This window comes from Pleurodeles waltl, chromosome 12 (assembly GCF_031143425.1).
Source record: "Pleurodeles waltl isolate 20211129_DDA chromosome 12, aPleWal1.hap1.20221129, whole genome shotgun sequence".
Taxonomy (NCBI): Eukaryota; Metazoa; Chordata; class Amphibia; order Caudata; family Salamandridae; genus Pleurodeles; species Pleurodeles waltl.
The window spans coordinates 77,669,870-77,695,657 of record NC_090451.1 but is presented as its reverse complement, the minus strand read 5'-3'; the positions used below and the strand labels follow the sequence as shown (position 1 = coordinate 77,695,657).

At 44.4% G+C, this 25,788-nt stretch overlaps 1 protein-coding gene across 6 annotated transcripts in view; it reads right to left on the bottom strand.

The window, feature by feature from the left end:
• LOC138268383 (phospholipid-transporting ATPase IC-like) overlaps window positions 1-25,788 on the bottom strand; it is a 324,435-nt gene that overhangs the window by 95,125 nt on the left and 203,522 nt on the right. For all 6 annotated transcript variants that reach the window (XM_069217963.1, XM_069217965.1, XM_069217961.1 and 3 more), the window contains 4 exons: window positions 22,388-22,552; window positions 14,241-14,352; window positions 12,947-13,022; window positions 12,028-12,148 (listed from right to left, as the gene is read on the bottom strand). In XM_069217963.1, the coding sequence (XP_069074064.1) occupies window positions 12,028-12,148; window positions 12,947-13,022; window positions 14,241-14,352; window positions 22,388-22,552 (474 nt within the window). The remainder of the gene's footprint in view (window positions 1-12,027; window positions 12,149-12,946; window positions 13,023-14,240; window positions 14,353-22,387; window positions 22,553-25,788) is intronic.

Below are 25,788 nucleotides of genomic sequence, written 5' to 3'. Positions count from 1 at the left end.
TAAGCTAGTCAATTCATACCACATTGCTAAAGGAATCAGCCAGTTGCCTCCATCTACTAGAGAGGCCCTTATTGTGCCCATACTGAAACCAGATAAGGAGGCCACTGATGTCAGATTTTACTGTCCCTTATTGTTGATGAACATCGACTATATAATACTTAGCAGGATCTTGGCTTGCAGACTACTCCACCACATGCCCACCCTTATCCACAGGGACCAAGCAGGATTTATCCCAGGCCGAAACACAGCACTTAATATCAGGAGGCTACTTACGATCCTGGAAACGGACATCAATGACAATACAAGAGCAGCGATATTTGCCGTAGACATTGAAAAAGCATTTGATGGCTTAGAGTAGTCATAGCTCTATGAGTTCTTAAGGCGATTTGGCCTAGGGGAAGGCTTTGTGGCTGGGACCAAACTATTGTGTGCAGAGCCACAGGTGAGAGTTTGCATGGGTCAAACTATTTCCGGGAAGTACAGAGTGGAGCGGCTTACGAGGCAGGGCTGACCTCTATCACCCCTCCCCCCCCCCCCATTTTTGCACTCTCTATGGAGCCCCTGGCACACCAAGCCAGAAGAGGTGAGCTTATGATGGAATTTGAGTGGGAACACAAGATCATTACATCGTGCTCTATGCAGATGATCTCTGCCTCCTTCTCCAGGACACAGATAGAGAGCTAACAGGGGCCTGTGCCCTCCTGGAGCAGTTTGGAACTTTCTTGGGTCTTCACGTAAATTGGTGAAAATCCTGTGTCTTCCCAGTGATGCATTTGGGGGAGCCTGCAATGAACCTGGGACCATTAAGCTGGGAGCACTGCTGTTTGCCATATCGGGGAGTACAAATCTACCATAACCCGTCAGATTTGGTAGAGGGCATGTGAGGAAAGTCATCTGTGGGCTTTCATCTAGCAGAGACCTTTGGAGGATGCTCCTGCTCTCAGTGGCGGGTTGTGGACCCTTGCTGAAGATGGTGGCTCACTCCCGCCTACTTCACTTCTTTGTAACGCTACTGCTATGGATACCACATCAGTGTTTCAGGGAAATGGACACAATCTTTATGGGGTTCCTCTGGGGCTCGGGCCGCAGGAAAATAGCATTGGTGGTGCTCCGGCGACCAATGACAGAGGGAGGTCTGGCCACTCTAGACTTTGAATCTTACTACTGCAATGGCTAACACAATAGGTGGTGGGCAGATTGTCATCTGACAGAGATCTGAACCCCTGTTTCCTGGATATACATAACCTGGCTAAGGTGATTTTCTACCTGTGCCGCCCTGCTGCGGAGGACACCACGGAATTTAAGAAATTGCGTTGCTGCTGGCTTTGGATTCTCCGTCGGTCAAAAACACAGACACCCTACTCCACTAGGTGAGTGGAGAGGGATAATGATTGGGTTGAGGCGGGAGCAACAACAATGGGAGCCCTTTATGAAAGAGACACAGTCTTGCCATTTGAGGACTTTCGACTGTGGTATGATCTAACTCCTGGTCACTTCCCTCTACATAGGATGGCATCGACTGTGGTTCGCAGGCATTGGAAACAGGGCCTGGTAGAGCCACCCCGATCCAATGTTTGTCAATATTTGATCACCTCCTCATGAACGTTTAAGGCAGTTATCTGTTTATATAGATGGCTGCGGAGCGACTTGATGACATCCTTGACGGCTCTTAAATTGCAATGGGAAGATGACCTGGGGACTCCCATTATAGACGATGATTGGGAACACATCCTGGAACGAGTGCCCAAAGTGTCTAGAAATGCCTGATTCAAACTCATTAATTTTTTCATACTGCACAGGGCATATTTCACTCCCGGGAAGATTAGTAGTTATTTGGCACAGAAGATGCTAAGTGAGGGAAGTTCGTGTTGAGTTTATTCACATGCTCTGTGTAGGAAGTTGGCTCTGTATGTGCTATTTCAAAGTAAGGAATAGCATGCACAGAGTCCAAGGGTTCCCCTTAGAGGTAAAATACTGGTAAAAATAGATAATACTAATGCTCTATTTTGTGGTAGTGTGGTCGAGCAGTAGGCTTATCCAAGGAGTAGTGTTAAGCATTTGTTGTACATACACATAGACAATAAATGAGGTACACACACTCAGAGACAAATCCAGCCAATAGGTTTTGTTATAGAAAAATATATTTTCTTAGTTTATTTTAAGAACCACAGGTTCAAATTTAACATGTAATATCTTGTTTGAAAGGTATTGCAGGTAAGTACATTAGGAACTTTGAATCATTTCAATTGCATGTATACTTTTCAAGTTATTCACAAATAGCTATTTTAAAAGTGGACACTTAGTGCAATTTTCACAGTTCCTGGGGGAGGTAAGTTTTTGTTAGTTTTACCAGGTAAGTAAGACACTTACAGGGTTCAGTTCTTGGTCCAAGGTAGCCCACCGTTGGGGGTTCAGAGCGACCCCAAAGTTACCACACCAGCAGCTCAGGGCCGGTCAGGTGCAGAGTTCAAAGTGGTGCCCCAAAACGCATAGGCTTCAATGGAGAGAAGGGGGTGCCCCGGTTCCAGTCTGCCAGCAGGTAAGTACCCGCGTCTTCGGAGGGCAGACCAGGGGGGTTTTGTAGGGCACCGGGGGGGACACAAGCCCACACAGAAATTTCACCCTCAGCGGCGCGGGGGCGGCCGGGTGCAGTGTTAGAACAAGCGTCGGGTTCGCAATGGAAGTCAATGAGAGATCAAGGGATCTCTTCAGCGCTGCAGGCAGGCAAGGGGGGGCTTCCTCGGGGAAACCTCCACTTGGGCAAGGGAGAGGGACTCCTGGGGGTCACTTCTGCAGTGAAAGTCCGGTCCTTCAGGTCCTGGGGGCTGCGGGTGCAGGGTCTTTTCCAGGCGTCGGGACTTAGGTTTCAAAGAGTCGCGGTCAGGGGAAGCCTCGGGATTCCCTCTGCAGGCGGCGCTGTGGGGGCTCAGGGGGGACAGGTTTTGGTACTCACAGTCGTAGAGTAGTCCGGGGGTCCTCCCTGAGGTGTTGGTTCTCCACCAGCCGAGTCGGGGTCGCCGGGTGCAGTGTTGCAAGTCTTACGGTTCTTGCGGGGAGATTGCAGGGTTCTTTAAAGCTGCTTCTTTGGATAAAGTTGCAGTCTTTTTGGAGCAGGTCCGCTGTCCTCGGGAGTTTCTTGTCGTCGTCGAAGCAGGGCAGTCCTCAGAGGATTCAAAGGTCGCTGGTCCCTTTGGAAGGCGTCGCTGGAGCAGAGTTCTTTGGAAGGCAGGAGACAGGCCGGTGAGTTTCTGGAGCCAAGGCAGTTGTTGTCTTCTGGTCTTCCTCTGCAGGGGTTTTCAGCTAGGCAGTCCTTCTTCTTGTTGTTGCAGGAATCTAGTTTCTAGGTTCAGGGAGAGCCCTTAAATACTAAATTTAAGGGCGTGTTTAGGTCTGGGGGGTTAGTAGCCAATGGCTACTAGCCCTGAGGGTGAGTACACCCTCTTTGTGCCTCCTCCCAAGGGGAGGGGGTCACATCCCTAATCCTATTGGGGGAATCCTCCATCTGCAAGATGGAGGATTTCTAAAAGTTAGAGTCACCTCAGCTCAGGACACCTTAGGGGCTGTCCTGACTGGCCAGTGACTCCTCCTTGTTGCTTTCTTTGTTCCCTCCAGCCTTGCCGCCAAAAGTGGGGGCCGTGGCCGGAGGGGGCGGGCAACTCCACTAAGCTGGAGTGCCCTGCTGGGCTGTGACAAAGGGGTGAGCCTTTGAGGCTCACCGCCAGGTGTTACAGCTCCTGCCTGGGGGAGGTGTTAGCATCTCCACCCAGTGCAGGCTTTGTTACTGGCCTCAGAGTGACAAAGGCACTCTCCCCATGGGGCCAGCAACATGTCTCTAGTGTGGCAGGCTGCTGGAACTAGTCAGCCTACACAGACAGTCGGTTAAGTTTCAGGGGGCACCTCTAAGGTGCCCTCTGGGGTGTATTTTGCAATAAAATGTACACTGGCATCAGTGTGCATTTATTGTGCTGAGAAGTTTGATACCAAACTTCCCAGTTTTCAGTGTAGCCATTATGGTGCTGTGGAGTTCGTGCAAAACAGACTCCCAGACCATATACTCTTATGGCTACCCTGCACTTACAATGTCTAAGGTTTTGCTTAGACACTGTAGGGGCACAGTGCTCATGCACTGGTACCCTCACCTATGGTATAGTGCACCCTGCCTTAGGGCTGTAAGGCCTGCTAGAGGGGTGTCTTACCTATACTGCATAGGCAGTGAGAGGCTGGCATGGCACCCTGAGGGGAGTGCCATGTCGACTTACTCATTTTGTTCTCACTAGCACACACAAGCTGGTAAGCAGTGTGTCTGTGCTGAGTGAGAGGTCTCCAGGGTGGCATAAGACATGCTGCAGCCCTTAGAGACCTTCCTTGGCATCAGGGCCCTTGGTACTAGAAGTACCAGTTACAAGGGACTTATCTGGATGCCAGGGTCTGCCAATTGTGGATACAAAAGTACAGGTTAGGGAAAGAACACTGGTGCTGGGGCCTGGTTAGCAGGCCTCAGCACACTTTCAATTGTAAACATAGCATCAGCAAAGGCAAAAAGTCAGGGGGCAACCATGCCAAGGAGGCATTTCCTTACACTCTGGGACTGTGCATCACTGCTCGAGTACTGGGAGGGTATCATTAGGGTGCTGTTGACGGTTTTCGAGCAAGAGGTTCCATGTAACCCAGCACACTGCCTACTTGGTTGGTTCCTTCCATACTCCGAAAACGAAAATCACAAGCCAATTCCAGGACTTAGCATTTATAATAGCCAAAAAGGTAAATTACTAGAAACTGGAAAGACCACTGAGGCCCAACACTGGAAGGATGGAGACAGGAGCTATTGAGATGAGCAGGCTATGAGAGTGAGGTTAAGCTACAGGAAGCCATGAGGTGGCAGGGCTCACTAGATGGCACCAGAGCCTGGGGGACATTGGTAGATGCTCTAGATCAACAGCATTCCAACATGTCAGATAACGGGCAGCCTTTCCCATGATTGGGTAACACATGGCACGAGAGGGCCACTGAAAGTGTACACCATCTCTATTAGGATTAATTGGCTTCTTTTCTATTTGCAGGATCTCACTCGGGACACTTTCTCCCTTGTTATATGGAGGTCAACATAGCAGGAGCTAGGCTAATAATAGGCACGGGGTGAAATTGTTCTAGGGGTGGTTTTATAGTGCGGATGAGTGTCTGGATGAAGGTGGGAGGGCAAGGATTCCCTGGCAGTTGCCTTGTGTGAGTAATGAGATGGTATCTAATGGCTTTAGCCTGATCTGTCTCCTGTATACTGTTGAGTCATTAAGCTCATATTTTCTGACTATTCGCCGGTCAGATGGCATGATCCTCATTCGCCAGCTGAATGTGAAATTATGAAACCCAATAAAATGTGTTCAAAAAAAGGTTAGTATTAAACTATTACGTTAAATTATTTCTAAAATAATTCAATATATTCACAAGTCATTGTTGGGTTATTAAATATAATTAAACATACAATGGGTATATATATGTATATTTTAAGGCTAGGCTATTAAAGAATTAAATTGTATTTAACCACCACTGCCTAAAAAAGTAGATGGTTAAAATTACGACAAAAAAATATACAATAGAAATATAATTTTAAAAAATCAGTCCAGATATCGGATAGGAAAAGGGTTGATGCAGTTGCTGTTGAGATAGTCGTAAAATTAGTGCAAAACCTACCTTGGCAATGTGGTACAAGTACATCTAGTGTCTGGTAAGTTGTGCAGGACGAAAATAAGTTACTTACCTGTAACTGTAGTTCTCCAGTATTGGAATCTTTCATAGATTCACATGCTTGAATCATTCCCAGTCGTCGAGATGGGAGTCCCGGTATAATTTTCATAAGTAATGTTAAAACATATTGAAGAGAAAAAGGCCCTAGGCCTCTTCAATTTGATAGTCTATCAGAGTCATTTTGTGAAAAGGACCAAACTTGATCCTCCACCAATCAGGCGACAGCACCCTTCAGAACCTCCTGAGAGAAGCTCTAGCACCTCAGATTTTCGACGCACAAGTGCATATATTACAATGAGTATATGTACTACTAGAAAGAAAGGTGAAGTGAGCTTCTCCGGGGAGGTGGGTGGGTCGCATGTGAATCTATGAAAGATTCCAATACTGGAGAACTACAGTTACAGGTAAGTAACTTATTTTCTTACTCCAGTATTGGAACTTTCATAGATTCACATGCTTGAATCAGAGTAGAAAGCAATAAGTATGCACATTGTAAAATGACAACCCTTTTAATAAACAGGTTATCTTAGACCACAAAACCTTATCAACATCATGTATGAAGTGATGAAGTATAGGAGTGTACTGACATATGTCCCTACATATATATCTATATATAGATATACATATATACACATCTATCTATACACACGTATATATACATAAAAAACAGTATGTTTTTTATCTCTAATATAGATAGGGATATTCCTGTGAAGATACATGCTGAAATTTAAATAACAAACCAGTATTAAAACATAAGACAGTAATGTAACCTGATCAATATCTGATAACCCGCTTACTATGGGATTATGATAGTGTTCTATTATCTTTAGATACAGTTCCTCTTTTTTTTTATTTTTTTTTATGTGCATACCTTTTCTAGGATGGAGGGATGTAGGAGAAATGGCTCACCTTCACCTGAAGAGATTCCTGAGAACCGCTTGGCCCACTGCTACCTCTCCGTGCGAGAGGGACTCCAAGCAATAGTGCTTAGTAAAGGTATGACAGCTCTTCCATGTTGCTGCCCTACATATGTCTTGTAGTGGCACTCCGGCAAACAGTGCCGCTTACGATGAGACTTTTCTCGTTGAGTGAGCATGTACAGATGACTGCAAAGGTTTGCCCGCTGTCTGATGGCAGAAGCGAATAGCAGAGGCGATCCATCTTGAAATACTCTGGAGTAGATGGATGAGGGAAAAAAGACTTGAAGACCAAAGGTTCGTTAATGTGAAAGTCTGGCGGAACCTTTGGAATAAAATGCGGGTTAGTGCGCATTAGTAGTCTATCTTGTTTAAACTGTAGGAATGGCTCTTGGATGGAGAGCGCTTGTACCTCACTGACCCGCCTAGCTGATGTAAGAGCTATCAATAAGGCAACCGTCCACGATAAATGTTTGAGGGAAGCACGGTGGATCGGTTCAAAAGGATGCTTCATCAGTTGTGCCAAAACAATGTTCAGGTTCCACGAAGGAGGTGGAGGTCTGAAAGGAGGGTAAACCCTGAACAGCCCCTTTAGAAATCTCTTAATCAGCCGAGAAGAGAAGCGCGAGGGTGTGTCCTCTGAACGTCTGTATGCAGCTATGGCTGCTACATGAACTTTAATGGACAAGTGTGCTAGGCCAGATCGAGCTAACTCTAAGAGATACAGCAAAATCTCTTCTGGTAGTGAAAGAAAAGGGTCAATTTGACGTTGATGACACCAGGCACAGAATCTCCTCCATTTACACTGATACGCCTTGTTAGTGCTATCCGCTCTGGCCTGTGACAAAATATCTCTGCAGTCCTGCGGGATATTTAAATGCGCAAATTCTCTGTGGTAAGGAGCCATGCCGCTAATCGCATTGAGTGTGGATCGGGGTGTCGAACTTGGCCGAACGGCTCCAGCGGAATATGAGGTTTGACTGAGAGAATGAGGAGCTCTGTGAACCAATGTTGGCGCGGCCAGTACGGGGCTATCAGTATGAGAGTGCACGGTTCTGTTTTCATCTTCGTGAGGACCCTTGGGATCAACGGAATGGGAGGAAAGGCGTAAGCAAAGATGTCTGACCAGACTATCGAAAACGCATTCCCCCAAGATCCCTTTTGGTGATGCCAACTTGCGAAGAACTGGCATTTGGCGTTGTCCTTCTTCGCAAACAGATCCACTGTTGGTGTTCCCCACTGGGAAAAAATCTGGGTGAGTACCGTCTGGTCTAATTCCCACTCGTGGCATTCCGATTTATGTCTGCTTAGTGCATCTGCTGCTTTGTTGTTTATTCCCGGCAAGTGCACCGCCGATAGTGTGACGCCTTGCTGCGAGGCCCAGTTCCAGATCGCTTGGGCTTCCCTGGAGAGGGTGAGAGATCTTGTACCTCCTTGTTTGTTGAGATAGTGCATCGTAGTGGTGTTGTCCGTTCTTATCACCACTCGCGATCCATGGATTCTTGGGAGAAACGCTTGTAAAGCAAGGTGCACTGCCCTGAGTTCTAGCCAATTGATATGCCTTGATGCCAGATGAGTTGACCATTTGCCACTTATTTTCAGGTCCTGTAATACTGCGCCCCAGCCTTCCAGTGAGGCATCTGTTGTTATGGTCCACGGGGCTGGCTGTTGAAGAAACGAGAGACCGATTGAGAGATGATGCTTTTGAGACCACCACTTGAGAGTTTTGATCATTATCGGAGTAATTTGTATCTGGTCTTCGAAAGTTCCTGATACTTGAAGCCATTGACGGTTTAGCTGCTCCTGCAAGGGGCGCATCTTTAGCCGACACAGAGGGATCAGAGGTATGCATGAAGACATCATGCCCAATAGTGATTTGAAGAGACGGACTGTAACCTTTCGTCTTCTTTGTTTGAAACTCCCTAGGGTTAGTAACCTTTGTTGTCTCTCTAGCGTGGGACATGCGATGCCGGATTCCGTGTTCAGTTTTGCTCCCAGAAAAGTAATACTGCGGCCTGGTAGAGGGTTGGACTTCTCCCAGTTGATCGTGAATCCGAGATTGGTCAGCAAGGAAACGCACTTTCTTGTTGACTTGTGTGCTCCTGTGTAAGTCTTTGCCTTTATTAACCAGTCGTCTAAGTATGGAAAGACCTGGTGCTTTCTTCTCCTGAGAAAGGCTGCCACTGGTGCTAGGCATTTGGTAAATATTCTTGGGGCTGATTTGAGCCCGAAGGGAAGGACGCGATATTGATAATGGCTCCCGGCTACGGTAAATCTCAGATACTTTCTGTGGGCAGGGTGGATTGGTATGTGGAAGTATGCGTCCTTGAGGTCTAGCGATGACATAAAATCTCTTTGATTGAGACGCAGAAGGACGTCTTGCAGGCAGATCATTCGAAACGATTGCTTCTTTAGGTATACATTTAGTTGCCTTAAATCGAGGATCGGTCTCCAATCCTTCCACTTTTTTCGAATTATGAAGAACCTGGAATAAAATCCTGTTCCTCGTTGATCCTGCGGCACCTTCTCTATAGCTCCATTGAGAAGGAGCTTGTAGACCTCTTCTTTGAGTTGTTGAGGGTATCTTGAAGGAGTCCTGCGGGAGGGTTGGAGGGAGGTTTCTGGACAAATTCTAAAGTATGGCCCCGTTCCACTAATTGTAGGACCCACTTGTCTGACGTAATGGTTTGCCATTGACTTAGAAATAAGGAAATTCTTCCGCCCAGGGTCCCAGGAGGAAGACTGGGCGTAGCCGGCGCCTCGAAAACATCAGGTTCTACGAGCTGAATCCTTAGCAGGGTGGGTTGAGCGTCCACGGCCTGCCGGTCTATTATAGGCTGGTTGAGGCGGTTGTCTTTGGGAATAGTATGGCCGAAATTGTTGTGAAGATGATGGATAGGAAGAGTATCTCTGTTGTTGATATCTGGAAGGGCTCTTTAAAATCATAAAGGAAGCAATCTGTTTGCTTCGTAGGTAGCGGTAATGCAAAACGCTTGGCTGCCCTCTCTAGGAGATTATGAAAACCTCCAATGTCTTCAGGTGGGGACTCCACCTTCGAATGAGAAGGAGAAGATGGAGCAGGAATAATATACTCGTCCCACTCGGAGTGAGTATCTGTGAGTTCCCCTTCTTCTTGATCTCCTTCTGAAATGTCAGTGTCTTGGGGAATTGTCATGTCTGGGGTGGCCACATCCGTAAGATGCAAAGACGTTGGTCTTTGATGTGGAGTAGAAGGACCAGAAATGGGCGATGGATGAGGCTGCTCTCCTTGTGGAGGAAACCTTCTGTTATAATCCACCAACATGGCTCTAAGGCCAGTAAGCAGGTCGGAAGGGATATACGTTCCCTGTTGATACTGCTGATGCTCCAAGGAAGCCTGGGGATCATAAGCTTCCTCATATTCCTCCTCTTCCTGATATTTTACATTTAATTCAGAGGGGCTGTGGGCTGTACCAAAAGGCCCATCTTCATCTGAATCTTCATCTCCCTCCAAAAGATGTACTGGTACCAGGGAGGATACCTTACTAGGTGAAGTGTGGGTTGGAGTTAATTTTTCTGTTCTCTTCTGATATTTTTCCGTCGATCGACGATCTCGTCGACGAAGTGTAAACTGACTTTGTCGTAGACGGTGCCGTCGAGACTGGACGCACTGTTATTTTAATAGCCGCAAGCTTCGCCGACGAGTCTACCGTCGACGGTAAAGCTGACACTGACATCAGCGCCGTCGACGATGACGAGGTGTAGATGGTCGTCGACGCTGAAGTCGTCGTTGTAGTTCTCGTCGACAGTGGTGTACTCATCGACGATGTCACCGACGGAGCCGTGGATGATGGAACACTTAACGTAGCTGGAGTCGTCGGCAATGCGCCCACCGACGGTGCCGTCAACGGGGAGTCCGTCGACGAGGCCTTTTTTCCAGTCACAGAAGATGGCTTTTTGAAAGGCACAGATGGTGGAACAGATGAGGATTTCCTGTGCCTCTCAGAACTGGAAGAATGTCTTTTCCCTTCCTTACTTGAGAGTTTAGTTGGGGAAGAAGATGGGCTGCGACCCTTATAAGACCCTGAGGCAGTCTTTTTGAGGGCTTTTCTTGAGGTTTGTGAGGGAGATCTAGAGCGTGATCTTGTCCTTTTAGTTGATCTCTTTGATGTTGATGATTCCTCACTCTCAGAATCAGAAACTGGATCCTTCCTATGTTTCAGTTTCTGCAGCCATATTAATAATCTGCCTTCTCTATCCTTTAAGGTCTTAGAAGAAAAAGTACGGCAAATCTTACAGTCCTTGGCTGAATGATCTGGATAGAGGCAGTAAATGCAATCTTGATGAGGATCTTCAGAATGAAGTCTTTTCTTCCCACAAGTCTTGCAGTCTCTAAAGAGACTTTTCTTTTCCTTGTCAGACATAGTTGAAAAATAGCTGACAAATCAAATAAATGAGTTTCTCTGAGAGAAAAAGAGCTGAATAAAGGTGTGAAAACAGAGCAGAGCTCTGAAGAGACTCCCTAGCACGACGTGCGGTAGAAAATCTGAGGTGCTAGAGCTTCTCTCAGGAGGTTCTGAAGGGTGCTGTTGCCTGATTGGTGGAGGATCAAGTTTGGTCCTTTTCACAAAATGACTCTGATAGACTATCAAATTGAAGAGGCCTAGGGCCTTTTTCTCTTCAATATGTTTTAACATTACTTATGAAAATTATACCGGGACTCCCATCTCGACGACGGGGAATGATTCAAGCATGTGAATCTATGAAAGTTCCAATACAGGAGTAAGCCTAATTCAGCCGAGCCTACATGTCTAGGTGAGCCTCCTTGTTCCAAATGAATTGATGTCCCCACCTAGCTCTATGCTTATCTGCATTGCCTATTAATACCATTTCATAATAATCCTGCTTAAGTATTTGTGATTCTTAAAACAAAAACACAAAATAGACAGTCACATTACTGAGAACTTTAAGATGAAAGTATGACACCCCACAGATCCATGAACAAAATACTTAAGACTGATGCACACAGCCACTTTAAATGATTTCATACATGTGCTTACTCACTCATTGCTGGTTTATGGCAATGCGTCTTTACAACTGATGACTTTCTTCACTTGTTTCCCACAACTACGGTCAACAGAAGGATCAAACATACAATTGCGCTGTGCTCAATCATGATCAATAAATTGTGGATACCTGTGGTCTCTCCATGAAGACAGAATAGGCTGTGGCTCTCATGGCATATGAAATTATTGTTGACTTTATAAGACTTTGAGAAAGCTTTGTATGTAGATATCAAAACCCTTTGCTTCTCCACTCTACATGCACTTACAACTGCAAAAACAGTACAAACCACACTGCAGAATTATTCTACAGAGTCCTGGATTACCAAGAATTCTCCTGAAATCACCAATGCAGTCTGATGATGATGGGCCTTGTCTTCAGTATTCAGAACATCCTTCTCCTTACCACCGCTGGAGATATTTTCCAAAGTGGCATCAAGCATACGGCTAAGAGAAAGTAAAGGCATGAAAAGTGTGAAGTTAGTTCATTAATAACCGAGAAAATATTTATTTCTCAAGAGTTCACAAGTGTAATATTAACTTCCTCTCCTGCCTTCAAGGCTTCTGTCATATCAACTACTCCTCTGGGCAAGTAATGCTAGGTTCATAAAGAAAAATAGAAAAATCAAGTGCAAAGTCCATCTGGCTGATATATATACCATAACATCTCCACTCACTGTACTTCTTTGACACATCAATTAAAGGATTGAGCTGCAGAGAGAGAGTTTTACGTCTTTTACCTTTGAATGCAAATTGATGATTTTGAAGAAAGGCAGACACAAGCAACTTCCAGACAATGGAGTTTCTGCTCTTCTTCCAGGAGTACACAAACAGTAATTGGTGGAACGGTAAAATTAATCTCAGGCTATGGTAATCACTCTGGGACACATTTCAGTCTCTCATTTTTTGGTTTCTGTATGCCATTACATATAGAGACCAGCTACATGTAAAATCAGTTTTACTCGCTTCCACAAGAAATCGGCCACACCAAAATGGCAGGCCATGTTGCCCCTCAATGGCAATACAAAACAATAGAAATTGGGTCCAGCATTGTATCGTCTCATCAATGAGGTAGTGCTTGAATCCTAAGGCACAGCGAACTGGGGACCCATGTCAGTGCATACCACACTGCTCTCTCTATCCAAATGCTCCATCTTTCATTTTTATGAATTTAGCTTAATCCCCACCACGAAAGCATGTTCTTCTCTAAACAGCCAATAGTACAAGCAGGGTGCTAAGTCTTACCAGACCTCGTTTTCATCCAGAATTTCCATGTCCTCCGAAAGTAGCCGACAGGAGAAGCCAATGTTTACTGCTGTTTCTGCAACAGAGATATCAAGAATGGTCAGGAACGTATATATGTTATTCATGTTTACCCAACAAAGAAGGAGAGGGTGATGGAAGGGCAGTTGACACTGAAGTATTCACCGCTTGGTGCAGCATAACAAAATATGTGGGATTCCAATAGCCAGTATAATGTGGATGGCCAGGCTGTATGCAATGGAATGATCAGTCTCTTGAAAGAAGTGGAATCTTATGTAGAATACACCTCTCCACTTCTGGTCTGAAGTAATGGAAAACCAGTGAAACTTGACAGGATTTGCCTGTAAATGAGTACAATACATATATGATTCCAAAGTTCTCCTTCTCCAGGTGTTTAACAGAGGATCCATCACACTGTCTGCGTGTCATGAAGGCAAATTAATGGCAGGTTATGAGCTCTGTACTCTTCACATATTCAGTGTTGGGGGAATTATTAAAGGAAATTTGTTAATACCTTGTTAGCCAAATGAAGCCATACCTTCATCCCCAACTCGATGCTACCTGCCTAATGGTCTGATTTAGAGTTTGACAGAGAGAGTACCTCATTGCAACTGCAATGGAGTACCTTTTCAGGCAACGGAAGGTGCACCTGTCTCATTAAGAGGTGGGCGGACCTTCAGTATGCCAGCGACGAAGACTACTCCATCTCTGTCACTGACCTACTTTTCCGACGGCCAAATGCAGTGAGGGCCATCCAAGGTTTGGCCATTTGACTGCCTGCCTGATTTAGAGCTGGCGGTCTAAAGCCAGTTTTCACTGTCCGTTATCACCAGGTAAAAGCTGGTGGTGAGTGGCAGTAAAAACAGCAGAATGACCCCTACATCATCGGAAAAAACTCCCATGGTGTGGGGTCATTATTGTTTCTATTTTCAAAAATAAAATCCTGCTTTGGGGTTTTGTTTTTGAAAACAAAAAAAACATGTTAAAAGTTTGACAGATGGTACTGTCATGATGATGGAGCGGTCAATCAAACCTATAATCCATTGACAGGAACTGCTGTGAAGGTGGTTACTGCCAATGTAAGAGATGTCTGCTCCATGAAGCGACAGAATATTTCACTCTGTCGTCCTGTTAGGCTAATAATGGTCCTCCAAAGTCTAAATCAGCCCTTATGTCTGAAACTGTTTTTGGATTTAGGGAAACGTTATGACAAAAGAATGTCAAGGACTATAGAAAACATCCATCCAGCAAAGACTGGGAAGAGAGAAGTGTGTACCTTGCTTATCTCCAGTCAGCACCCAGACCTTGATGTTACCCTTCCGGAGCAACTCGATGGTTTCGGGAACCCGATCTTGTAAGTTATCCTCAATGGCTGTGACTCCGAGTAGCTGTGGTGAAACGTACGAAACATTGAGCCTTTCGGTCTTTGACAACTATTAGCTTGACATGGTAATTTTACACTAACAGGTTCTGAAGGCTGGTGTCTTACTATGTTTATCTATCGAATACTGCCTCAAGAAAAGTGATTTTGCTTATTACATCAGGACTTAAAAAAGGCAGGAAGGAAATCAGGCCTCATATGCTAGGGTAATGTTATAAACACAAGTATTTGCACACATATACATCAAAATCCTCCAACAGATACACTGCAAACATGAACACAGGTACGTGGGTAAGCCACATATCTGTAGACAAGGAAGAATGAATTCTGGAGGGAGTTCATTTTAAAATATAGCATAAATGTCTGCTATCAGTCTTGTTTAAACAACTTATGTTGTAAATAATTGACTTAAAGTCCTGTGACTAGACCATCAGATTGGCCAAACTGCCAGTAGAAGCAGAATTTCCATTACTCATGGTTTAAACTCCCAAGTATCACAGGATTAAGCTATTGCACCACCAGGTGCCCATGTATGCCGTCATATTTCATGTTGAGAGGGTGAGGTAACATCACAGATTGGGAATTAGTGAAAATAAACGTGACCCTTAAAGCCAAGTTTAATTTTAATTTTTGTTCCTGATGCAGTCTTCATGGTCCAGGAGATAAGGAGTAGCAAAGGCAGAGCTTGTGCACCAATGGGAAGTGATGGGTAGCAGCAGTGTCGTCTGTCTACCTCAGCTCGATGTCCATGGTTCAGTAGGGTTTTAGCCAGGAGGATGTTTGTCATAAATTAGGAAAAGTAGAAAAGGATAGTGTAGGAAAGTGCCCTCTTTCTTGGCATGGTTACCCCATTTTCTGTCTGTTGTCAGTGTGTTTGACTGTGTTCACTGGGATCCTGCTAACCAAAACCCCAGTGAATATGCTCTCTCCCTTCAAACATGGTTCTTTGAACTACGTACACCCCACATTTGGCATACTGGTGCCCTCATTTACGTCCCTAGTCTATGATACGCAGGTACCCAGGGCATTGGGGAACCAGGGGATCCCCGTGGGCTGCAACATGTATAGTCCCCACTACAATGTAAAGTATGATTTGAAAATATAAGTTAGTAGAGTTACTAGCATAATGGGTGGTAGCAGTGCAGGGTCATTGTTATCAGGTAACCGGGGGTAAAATATTGCATTATTTTAAGTGCATCATTTGCAGCACATGCTCATCTTCTGCCTGGCAGAACAAGGTATTGTATTGTGCTGTAATTGCATTTATATAGCGCTTACTACCCCCGGGCAAAGTGTTAAATCACTTTATGGTGGATAGCACGCTACTCAGTAGCCCAAAGTTAGTGGTTACTCCAGTGGTTAATTATTGTTGGCGATTTGATGGTTATTGGGTTAGTCTTGTGTTCTAAGGAAACTGAAGAGTTTCCTCCATTTTTAAATCGTGATGTATTAAGTTAATAGGAGTCTAATTATAAGAGTAAGTTAAAGTAAGTGAACAAGATATTGGGGGTTATTACAACTTTGGAGGAGGTGTTAATCCGTCCCAAAAGTGACGGTAAAGTGACAGATATACCACCAGTTGTATTACGAGTCCATTATATCCTATGGAACTTGTAATACAGATGGTGGTATATCAGTCACATTTGGGACGGATTAACACCTCCTCCAAAGTTGTAATAACCCCCATTGTCTCTATCAGACACTGCATTACCAAAGGTAAGTAACTTGCTCATCTGATAGAGATATCTACCTGCAGATTCCTTACCTTTGAATAGATGCCCAAGCAATACCATCCAGGCGCTGAGCTGCGAAAAAATGTGTCTCGACTAAAAAGTCCTGTAGCACTTGCACAACTGTATCCCAAAGAGTGGCATGCAGTGTTCAATGACTGCCTTTTGCATTCCCTGTCCGGGGTAGCAGCAGGGAATGTGCCATGGGAAGCTTAGGCCTGAAGTACCACGGTCTCTGGGGTGGGGTGTAGGTTGAGAAGATTTGGGTCACCTAGGGCAGGGCGATGGCGCAGGGCACTTGTCCTGTTCACAGGAGCCCCTATGATGGACTTGGACCAGGTTCCCAGCAGGTGATCAGTCAGTGCTTCAATGAAGGGGAGCAGGGGTTCTGAAGAGGAAGCTCCAGGTTGAAGCACTTTCGTCAAAAGGTCAGTTTTGACTGCCACAGAGGGATGTTTGAGGTCAGGGACCTTGGCTGCCCTCTTCACCAACATTGCATATGATGATCCCTCCTCTGTAGCCACAGTAGGGGTGAGAAAGCAAACCAGTATCAGGAGATATGTCCAGTCCACTGGGATCTCCAAGTTCCTCATTCCAGTCCAAAGATGTTCCCAACTGGTATTCTAAACTGTCCAGTGGCCCCTTCCATTCTTTCCCTAAGCCTTGCTGTTCAGAAAAATACTCATGCAACAACTTAGGACCAATAGGCCGTGGCGCATGGCCTCAACAAACTCCCTTACCTGAGCGGGGGTCACTTTGGCTCCTGGAAATGGAGGAAGACTCAAAGTCGGACCTAGCAATGGCTCTGTGGAACCCTACCTGGCACGCCTATGTTCCGAAGTCATTGCGTCGGCTGATGGACGAGAAGTCAAAATACGCTTTGACTTCTTGTGCTTCTTACGCCTCTTTTCCAGGTGACCCAATGAGCTGGAGTGGGACGCAGAGGACTTGGGGCTCCTGGAGCGGTCTTACAACCTACTCCTCGATAGGGACCATGACCTCTGAGGAGTCAAACTACGTGACATCGACGGCCAGGCCGCAAGAAGCTTTAGCAACAGCTCCCACCAAGTCTTCAGTGCCATAGTCCAGCAGTCCTAGTATGACTTAGAGTCGTGATCTCGCTCGAGGCACGACAAACAGACCAAATGTAGGTATTACCGACAGGCGCCACATGGCTTAAAAACTGCCTTCCTCAAAGAAATCCTTGACACACTTCGAAAAGTAGCCAATAAAATGCTGGAAAAACTGTCAAAAAGAGACAGAGGGGTAGCTCTTCTCAGGATCAGTGCTAACTGGCACGGAAAGAAAAGAACTGACATACGTGTGCCTGGGTGGCCCCTATATAGGTGACTGCGACATCACCTCCAGCTCCAACAACGCTGAGCGGAACTGAATGAAGCCACCCGATCACACAGGGCTACTGCACATGCAAAGATCTTCCAGATCCAGTCTGACGCCTGGGAAATTCAAAGGTAAGGAATCTGTGCCTAGATGTTTCTATCGGATTAATATATATAGCCATATCATAAAATACATTTCAGTACATACCCATTCAGTATTTAAAATAATTTGAGGACATTAGAAATCTAGCAAGGGCACAGATAACATCTATATATTGCACTGCGAACCTGAGGAAGTATAGAAAGTAGAAAAGAAAGGCTGAAAGTGAATTATTTGTAGATAGATGATATACATTCTTATGTTACAGGTTGTTGATAGTGTTTATACTTTCTGCTCTTTTTTACACAGATATTGATAAGTGTTGACATTGTTTGACTTTGTACTTGTTTTCATATAGGGTACTGAGTTATGTGGTATGTCAAGATAGTGGATTGTTAAGATAAGTCTGTTGAGGTTTGCTGAAGTGGAAATTCAATGGTGCTTGCATTGATCATACTGTTACGTGTGTGTTTGAGACAGATGCAAGGGTGTTGAGGTTCTAGGAGGATGTGGTTCTCCCAGATATTAGGGATTGTTTGTTGAAGAATTCCACTGACTTAGTGCTTCCTTGACTTTAGTGGGTCGTGGAGGGTTTCTGTCTGTAGACAGGAAATGAGAATGTGTGAATTCTGTGTTGAATCACATTGGGAATAATCACACCTTAACATCATTCTAAACTCCAAGTGGATCTCAATAAATCAGAGTTTCTGAGTTAGGGAATTATAAAGCTTTACTGCTTGCATGTAGAAAGTAGTGTCACAAATGGTTTTCTTCCTATAAACAGGAATTATTAAGCACAGTGCCAAGTAGTACCATACATCCCTGGGCTGGGAATATTTTTTGATTTGTGTGGGGGCCTTGACTATATGGCCAAGACAAAGGACTCCCAAGTGGAACACTGCAGTATTGCTATATGGGTGCCCTGAAAATCTATCTTATAATAGCTCCGTCAGGCACAACAGGAGAGTTCTACAGCAATGATTAAAGTAAGTGCAACTAGATGATTTACACCTGCAGTTCTTTTTCATCAACTTTGAAACAGTGGCATCTCTGAAAATGAGCACTAGAAGGGAGCAAACATTATGCACATATTCAGTCACAGATAAACTCTAGAATAGCTATAAGGGTACATGTATAGATATAATAAGAACTGGAGGATGAGACTGAGCAGGAAGAAACTTAGCTCCCGGTGAGCACTCCAGACAGATGTTTATCATCATCTATTCTTTAGTACTTAATAAAGGAGCTCCCTCCATGAACACCAGAGCTCAGATTCTTCTAAGCCTTTACATTTATATTAAATAATACAAACTGTAAACACCTGTCACTTCAATATGTGGGGTTATGGGTCTTTACATCTGACCGTCTGCAAACCATCTGGACGTGACCCTTCCTCCTCTGTAGTATGTGTAAGCCCCAGCGAACCTGCTGTGATGAACACGAGAACCCAGTGTGTCCTTCTGGTGAACTTATTTGTCCAGCATTTCACAAGAACTAATGCTGCTATCCTGAATTTATGTATAGCTGCCCGATGAGTAAACCCAGTGGGTGTGCTACATGCCAAACATACCGGAGCTTCCCTGACTTTCTCAGAAGTCAACATGCAGGAACAGGGAATGAACGTGTTGCTAAATGTGAACACCCCCTCTGAAGGGCTTAATCCAATCAAGAACAGATGGCTGAATCCTGAGTTTCACTTGGCTCAGGATCACTTGCATCTGGTATGGGAAGTTGGACGTCTGCATGGATGATTGCCACCCGGGAGAAGTTTAAAGCTACACTGTTTGTCTACGTTATAGCAGGTTCTCTGACTTTAGTTTTGAATTTGTTTTCTCAAAGATGGAAGAGGTTCTTTTTGGTAAATTTTTGCATGGGAAACCACCAGGGGATTATAACAATCTAGAAGGTAGCCAGAGAGGCAACACTGATTACAATTGATTTGTGTAGGTGTAGCTCTTATATATTTGCATTGTGTTTGGATGCAGCCATAGCATAACATAGCTGAAACAGCAGTAAAATGTGCTGCATGCATCCCAGAAAATTACAGAAGGTTAAGGTTTGCACCCATGCTAGCTTACAGTTTTACGTTTGTTCTTTTCTCATCGTCCTTCTCTTAATTAAATGTATATCCCCCAAGTCCAGGGCTCTCACAAGTTGGAGGCAGTAGGGGCTTTTTGTCTGACGATCCGTGCTTTTTGAGGTCCACCTCTCCTGATGCAGCATATTTTTATATCTCACAAGAGAAGGTCCATCTGTTCCCTTCTGATGCAGCTAAAGCAATATCACCACTAGATGACACCAAATATTATATTTTCAGTTTCCCCAGAGTACATGTCTTCTTAATTCTGAGCAGCTCCGTCCATCAGACAACAAAGAGAGTCGTGCAAACATTTTAGCCTTGGATGACACGAAAGGTTCTGACATACCTGTCTAAATCTATAATTCTTATGACTGAGCAGTACATCTAACAATCCATTCTACCCATTGCATTTCAACTGGAAAATGAAAACTGTTCCTCTTCATTGCACAAACTATTCCTCTGTTCAACTACCTATTGCCGGAAGACATGATTTCTATTCATCGGAGTAGAAAGGGGTAATGCAGTGTGGTTGATGTTAAATACCCATATGCTCATGCCTCCTAGTTAGAGAAAGTTAAAACAGGACCTTTTTGGCAGGAGGATTCTGAATTAAAATAGTATTATTTTACAGAGGTCAAAAACCCAGACTTATTCAGACTTTGTCAAGCTAGTTTAACATATTCTTCAAACCATTTACTCCTTCTGTCAACAACACAATGAAGAGATGTTTAGTTGGCTTTCTTGAAATCAAAACGTGTGATCTTCGTTTTTAGGTCTTGCCTAGACAGCGCATGTGCTTTGTCTTCAAGACCTTTTTTCTAAAAGTGGACTTAGAGGCTGCTTATTGCTTACCATTTGTTGGCTTCATTGTCCTTCTCATGTGCTTTCTTCTTATTGGTCAGCTGCCGTAGGCTTCCTTCTTCTTTGTGCATGTGTTTTGTTCTTCCCCTGGAGCATGGATACTTTACTTGCGTGCTTCCACTGCTCACTTTTTTTGGCCCTACTTTTTACTTTGTATTTAAGCACTCAACCAAGTACATATTTTATGTCATTCAACCCACAGCAAAAGAACTGCACACAGTCAATTGTGAAATCGTGTATTTATGGTCACACACTTCGTACAGTATAAGATGCTTTGTGACCGGCAGTGGCCCTAAACCAGTCGGAGCTCCCATGCTCGCATTCTCTCGTATGAGAGGCATGTCGTGGCTTGGTCTCGGCTTTGTGCCCACCATAGCGTATTCCACAATGCTGGTTCAGGTAGCCCTGGAGTTCTTGCTTGACATTTATTACTTGCTCCCAAAAGCAGACACTGACTTGGGCTTAAGGGTTGCTCTGCAGCCTCTGCAGATTAGCATGGAAGTCTTGGCATCATGTACAGCCTCAATTTCACTCCTTGAATATGAATCAATGTTCACTGTGTGTCTTCATGAAGGAATTTGGCAAATAAGTGATGTACTCCCAGCTCTGCGTGGAAGAGGACAGGGTCATGTTAGTGCTGCATTGCCGGGGCCCCATGGGACTCAATCTGTGTTTTTGTAATTTTGCAGGTTTCAAAAGTGAAAACTTCACCAAGTGAGCAGTGGTGGGGTACACAAAACTGGCTTCAACAGAGGTAGGAAAGTAAACATATAAAAAATGGAGGATAAACTATATTAAGGCATGGGTGTTAGGAGTAGGCAGGAAGTGCACAATCACTTGCTGACTTTATGCTCGTGTTTGACCTTGTACAGTGCTCCGCTGCCTTTTGAGTAGGTACAGAAATACCTCATACAAAAAACATACATACAATATGACAGGCAACCTCAATGAGTTTAGTACTGACATACAAATTCCGTTTCAGCACATGAGAGCTGTCAGTTGAGGCTTCTTGCCTCAAAGCAGACACCATTGGGTCTAATATAGAAAGTCTCATGGAAAGCAATCCAGGTTCAGTGGAATTGGCCATGTTTAGCACTTTTTGGGTGTGGCATTGAATCCACTAGGTCCGAGTGCAACTGACACAAGAAACCCTAGGTGTAAAAGCCAGGATGCAACAAGCTACCTCCTTGAACACAATCATGGGCTGCCTTCAATCACTTTGCAGCCCCGCAGGGTCTGCCCTAATCTTGATCGGGCTATCTTAGATAAATTAACAGAAAACATGCAAGCACCGCAATGCACCAGAAAAGCCAAATGTGCAGATATTTTGGCTCTATTCAGAATTTGTATTCATCATTTCATCGTTTTACAAACAATAGCAAGCATGTTTAACACCGTTACCTATATGCACACATACACGCAGCCTCAACAGCATGGGGATGTAGGGTCTAGCTGGAGGAGCGCTAGAGGAGCATTGACTTGGGGCTTATATATATTTATATGATCTTATAGTTAGGAATTGTAATTGTATCTCACTTTACTTTAAAAATTCACTGAAAAGACCAAAGGTTAACGTAACACTATAGTCGGGTGAAAATGTCAGTGACAACGTAACATGTTAAACTCATAAAATGACTGAAATTCACCAGTTATAGGCATGTCAAGTAACTATAATGGCGAGGGTGTGAATTATAGTTACTTCAGGACAGAGGTTCTACTTACTTGAGGTAGATAGATAGATAGATAGATAGATAGATAGATAGATAGATAGATAGATAGATAGATAGATAGATAGATTAGCAGTCCAACTTAGAAAAGACACTTTTTTACAAAACATCAAAGTGTAACATTTCCAGAAGGATTTGGTTTACAATTTGTGGTTGTTTTCTCAACAGTTCATCATGAAAACAAATAAAAGATCCTGCACTTACCTCGAGATTTGTTTCGATCTCTTCATAAGCAGCATGGAGCTTTTTTGCACGGTTCTCTAGTGTCACACTAGCTTCCATGTGCTTCTTGCTCCACAGGGTATACACAGACTCCTCAACCTCCTTATATGCTATACACAAGGTTCTCAGTGTCTCGCTGGCAAATGTCTGTGGAGGGAACGAGGGAGAACACACTGAGGTAAATGACTTTTTACTTTGTCAAAGAATGTCTACAGAGTTATTTCATAGATGATTCACAAATGTCTGACACTGTCGGGAGGCTTAATTAAAACTCTTCATAGAAGAAAACAACCTTCTAGTTTCAATCAGCGGCGGCTCCTCCGCTATGGAGGAGGAGCATCACCCCCGCTAGCAGCAGCAGCTGCAAAACTTGAAAAATAAAACAATAATAAACCATGTTTATTATTGTTTTATTTTTCAAGGGGGCGGGCCATGGGGGAGTGGGGTACACTCACCTCAGTGTGCATGTGGGTTTGGCTGGCCATCTCAGGACGGCCGAACCCACATGCGCACTGAGCTCTTTCCAACAGAGCCGTGTTTTTCGGGTTGGAGACGGAAGGTACAGGATCCCAGTCTGCCTGGTAGCGCAACGCTAGGGCACTCAGGACAATCTTGACACTACTCTCATGCTGCTAGCAGCACGAGAGCAGCATTAGGACTGGCTGCAGGGCAGGCTGGGAGCCTGTGCTCTGCCAGCAGTGAGCAAAGCCAAAAGAGCAGCGATGCGGCGTGCGTCAGCTACGTTTTTTTCAAATTTATTTTTATTTTTGTTGTTTTTGTTTTGTGCCCCGACAGCAGCCGCCCATGGTTTCAGTCTGGCTTCAGTTCAGGCTTTAGCACTGAGAAAACAGTAGCTGATGCTCTTCACATTTTGGACAAGGGTGACACCAGCTTCTTCATCCTACTTCAGTGCCTTTTGACATGGTGAATTATGCCGGCTTAATGAAAACATTCATAAAGGGCACTGACCTGAATGGGAACGTTCATGTGTGCCTCTTCATACCTAGTATTCGTCTGCCAGTGCTCTATCTCCAATCCAGCTGTGCCACAGCCAGGCGTTCCCCAGGCTGTTTAACCAGTTCAGAGCATAGGAAAGGCGACTTTGGCCTTCCAATTATGTCTTCAACTATAGGCGTTAGCCACCATGGATGGGTGGTTGGTACACTAACATCTAATTAGGCTGCTATCATTCTTTGCCATATTTTATTTTTGGGCTGACTTGTCTTAAAATATGATGACCTATAAACTACAGGTTAGCAGTCTATTTCTTCTCTACCATTGTAGGGGAAATTGCCTATAAAATGGAAATAATAGTTTAGGTCATTTGCCTATCATTTGCTGGCTTTAAATGCCTCGAAGATTGATCCTGAAAGAAAAAAGCATTGCTATTTAACTGCCTTGGAGAAGCAGGGCAACGTGCCTTTGACAACCCATCTGCAATTGAAGCAAGGGACATTTGGTATTTGGGATGAATACGAGTAAGCAATATTCAGACTGAAAAACAATCAACACAGAAAAAAAGCCACAATTTTGTTAAAAAGAAAACAATACAGTCACAAAATTGTAGTGGAGTAAATTCCACATCTGCAAGTGCTAGTAGCTTCTTCTGAAAACGTTGATCAGAATGACATTAATCCAAGACACCAACCTGTTTTCAATTGTTACTCTACGAAGACACAAGAAAGGCTAATGTGTTTCACCATCCCAGACTGGTCATTGACATGGCTAAGGGTATTGTAAGCTCATTGGCAGCCGTTAAGCTTCTTGAAGCTGCGGTGTCAGGTGACAACAGGGTGGTGTGGGCTGCAACGAATGGAAATGTAAGATGTGGTTCAAAGAATCACACTGGAAACAGCCGCAATCACCCAATGATGCAACGAGTGCAGGAAGACCGGTCACTTCTATTGTGTGTGGTGGAGCTCAGCAGAATGTAGTTACTTGAGAGTGAATAGTGTGTGGGTGACATGTCCGCTAGAATGAGCAGTTTAGTGCTGATCGTGAGTGTGGCGTGAGGCGCTAGTCCAAGGAAAAGAGCAGGACTCCTGTGTGAAGTGCTACTGGTGAAATATATGCTGGATTTATGGCTCACTCTGCTTGTGAACTGGTGCCCGGGTCTCAATGCTGCAGGCATTCCTGGGAGCTCCATTTTTTTGTGAATAAATATACTTTCAAACTTATCTGGAGTTAGTGGACCTTTTCATCTGTTACACTAAATCATCACTGCTAACGGCTGCTTGATGGCTAGTATTTCTGCCTGCCTCTAACATTTCTGCTTGATGTCTAGCAGTGCTTAATTTGTAAATAAAAACGTGCCGGTGCCCAAAGCCCTCCTCTTAAACATGTGGCTGCTGCAATTAAATGTGCGAACACGGAATACTGAGGCGGCGTAATCCTGAAGCCACCTCGGGCCTCTTCAATCCATTTAAGGCCACTCCCTGCCCCTTCAGCTCACTCCTGCAACTTTCTACTTTCTCCCTTTGTGACGCTTTTTAGTTTTTCTCTTCCTCCGTCTTTCCCATATGTGTCTTTTGCTCGCAGCAAATGCCTGAGGCAGAAGAACAAGCCCCGGCCCTCAAAAATAAATGCCGGTGCTCAGCACCGGAAACAACAAGCACAAATTAAGCACTGCTGTCTAGTATTTCTGCATGCAGTTGTTTTTATCGTTTAGTTTAGATAAAAGCATTCCCTCTCTTTTTACATGTAATGTGCTAATTCGTGCCAGAATGTTTCAAATGGTTTCCCGCCTATGTCACTTCGTCAGATAGGGAGTGGGTGTATTAGGCCATGGATTGAAAAAGACCCACTTTACATAGATTGTGGTGTGTCTGTGGAAGGGAGCGAGTGGCATCAGTGGAAATCACACTAGGGAGGAAGTAGAAAGAGGATTACCTCCTTCTTTAAAGATGGAGAGGCAGTAGCATGTATGCTGGACAGCAACTGAGAGAAATGTTTTACAACATGATTCATTTTGTAGAATCTGGGCAGGCAGAGTGCAGATATGCTTTGGTAGGAGATCATGAAAGAATTTATAAAATACATTGATTTCCATATCCAGACGCGGTGTAGGATTACCAAATAGGCAAAGTAGACGCTGGCCTATGGGCCACACTCCTTTTAGGGGCCCTGCGACAGCGGGTCAAAATAATATTGATTTGATCTTGAAAGAAAATTACAATCAAGCGTTCTTAAATTGTTTCCAAAAGATAGAAAAAAAAATGAATCCACTCAAACAAACGAAAAGTTTACATTAAAAACTACTGTATTAATCTACTGTACCCATTAACAACGTGAAGTACATAAACCATAGACATCAGATTCACATAATAGTTTGGTTCTTTAAAGATCATCTTCTGTCAGCTTGTAAAAACATCCGGTGCAAAACA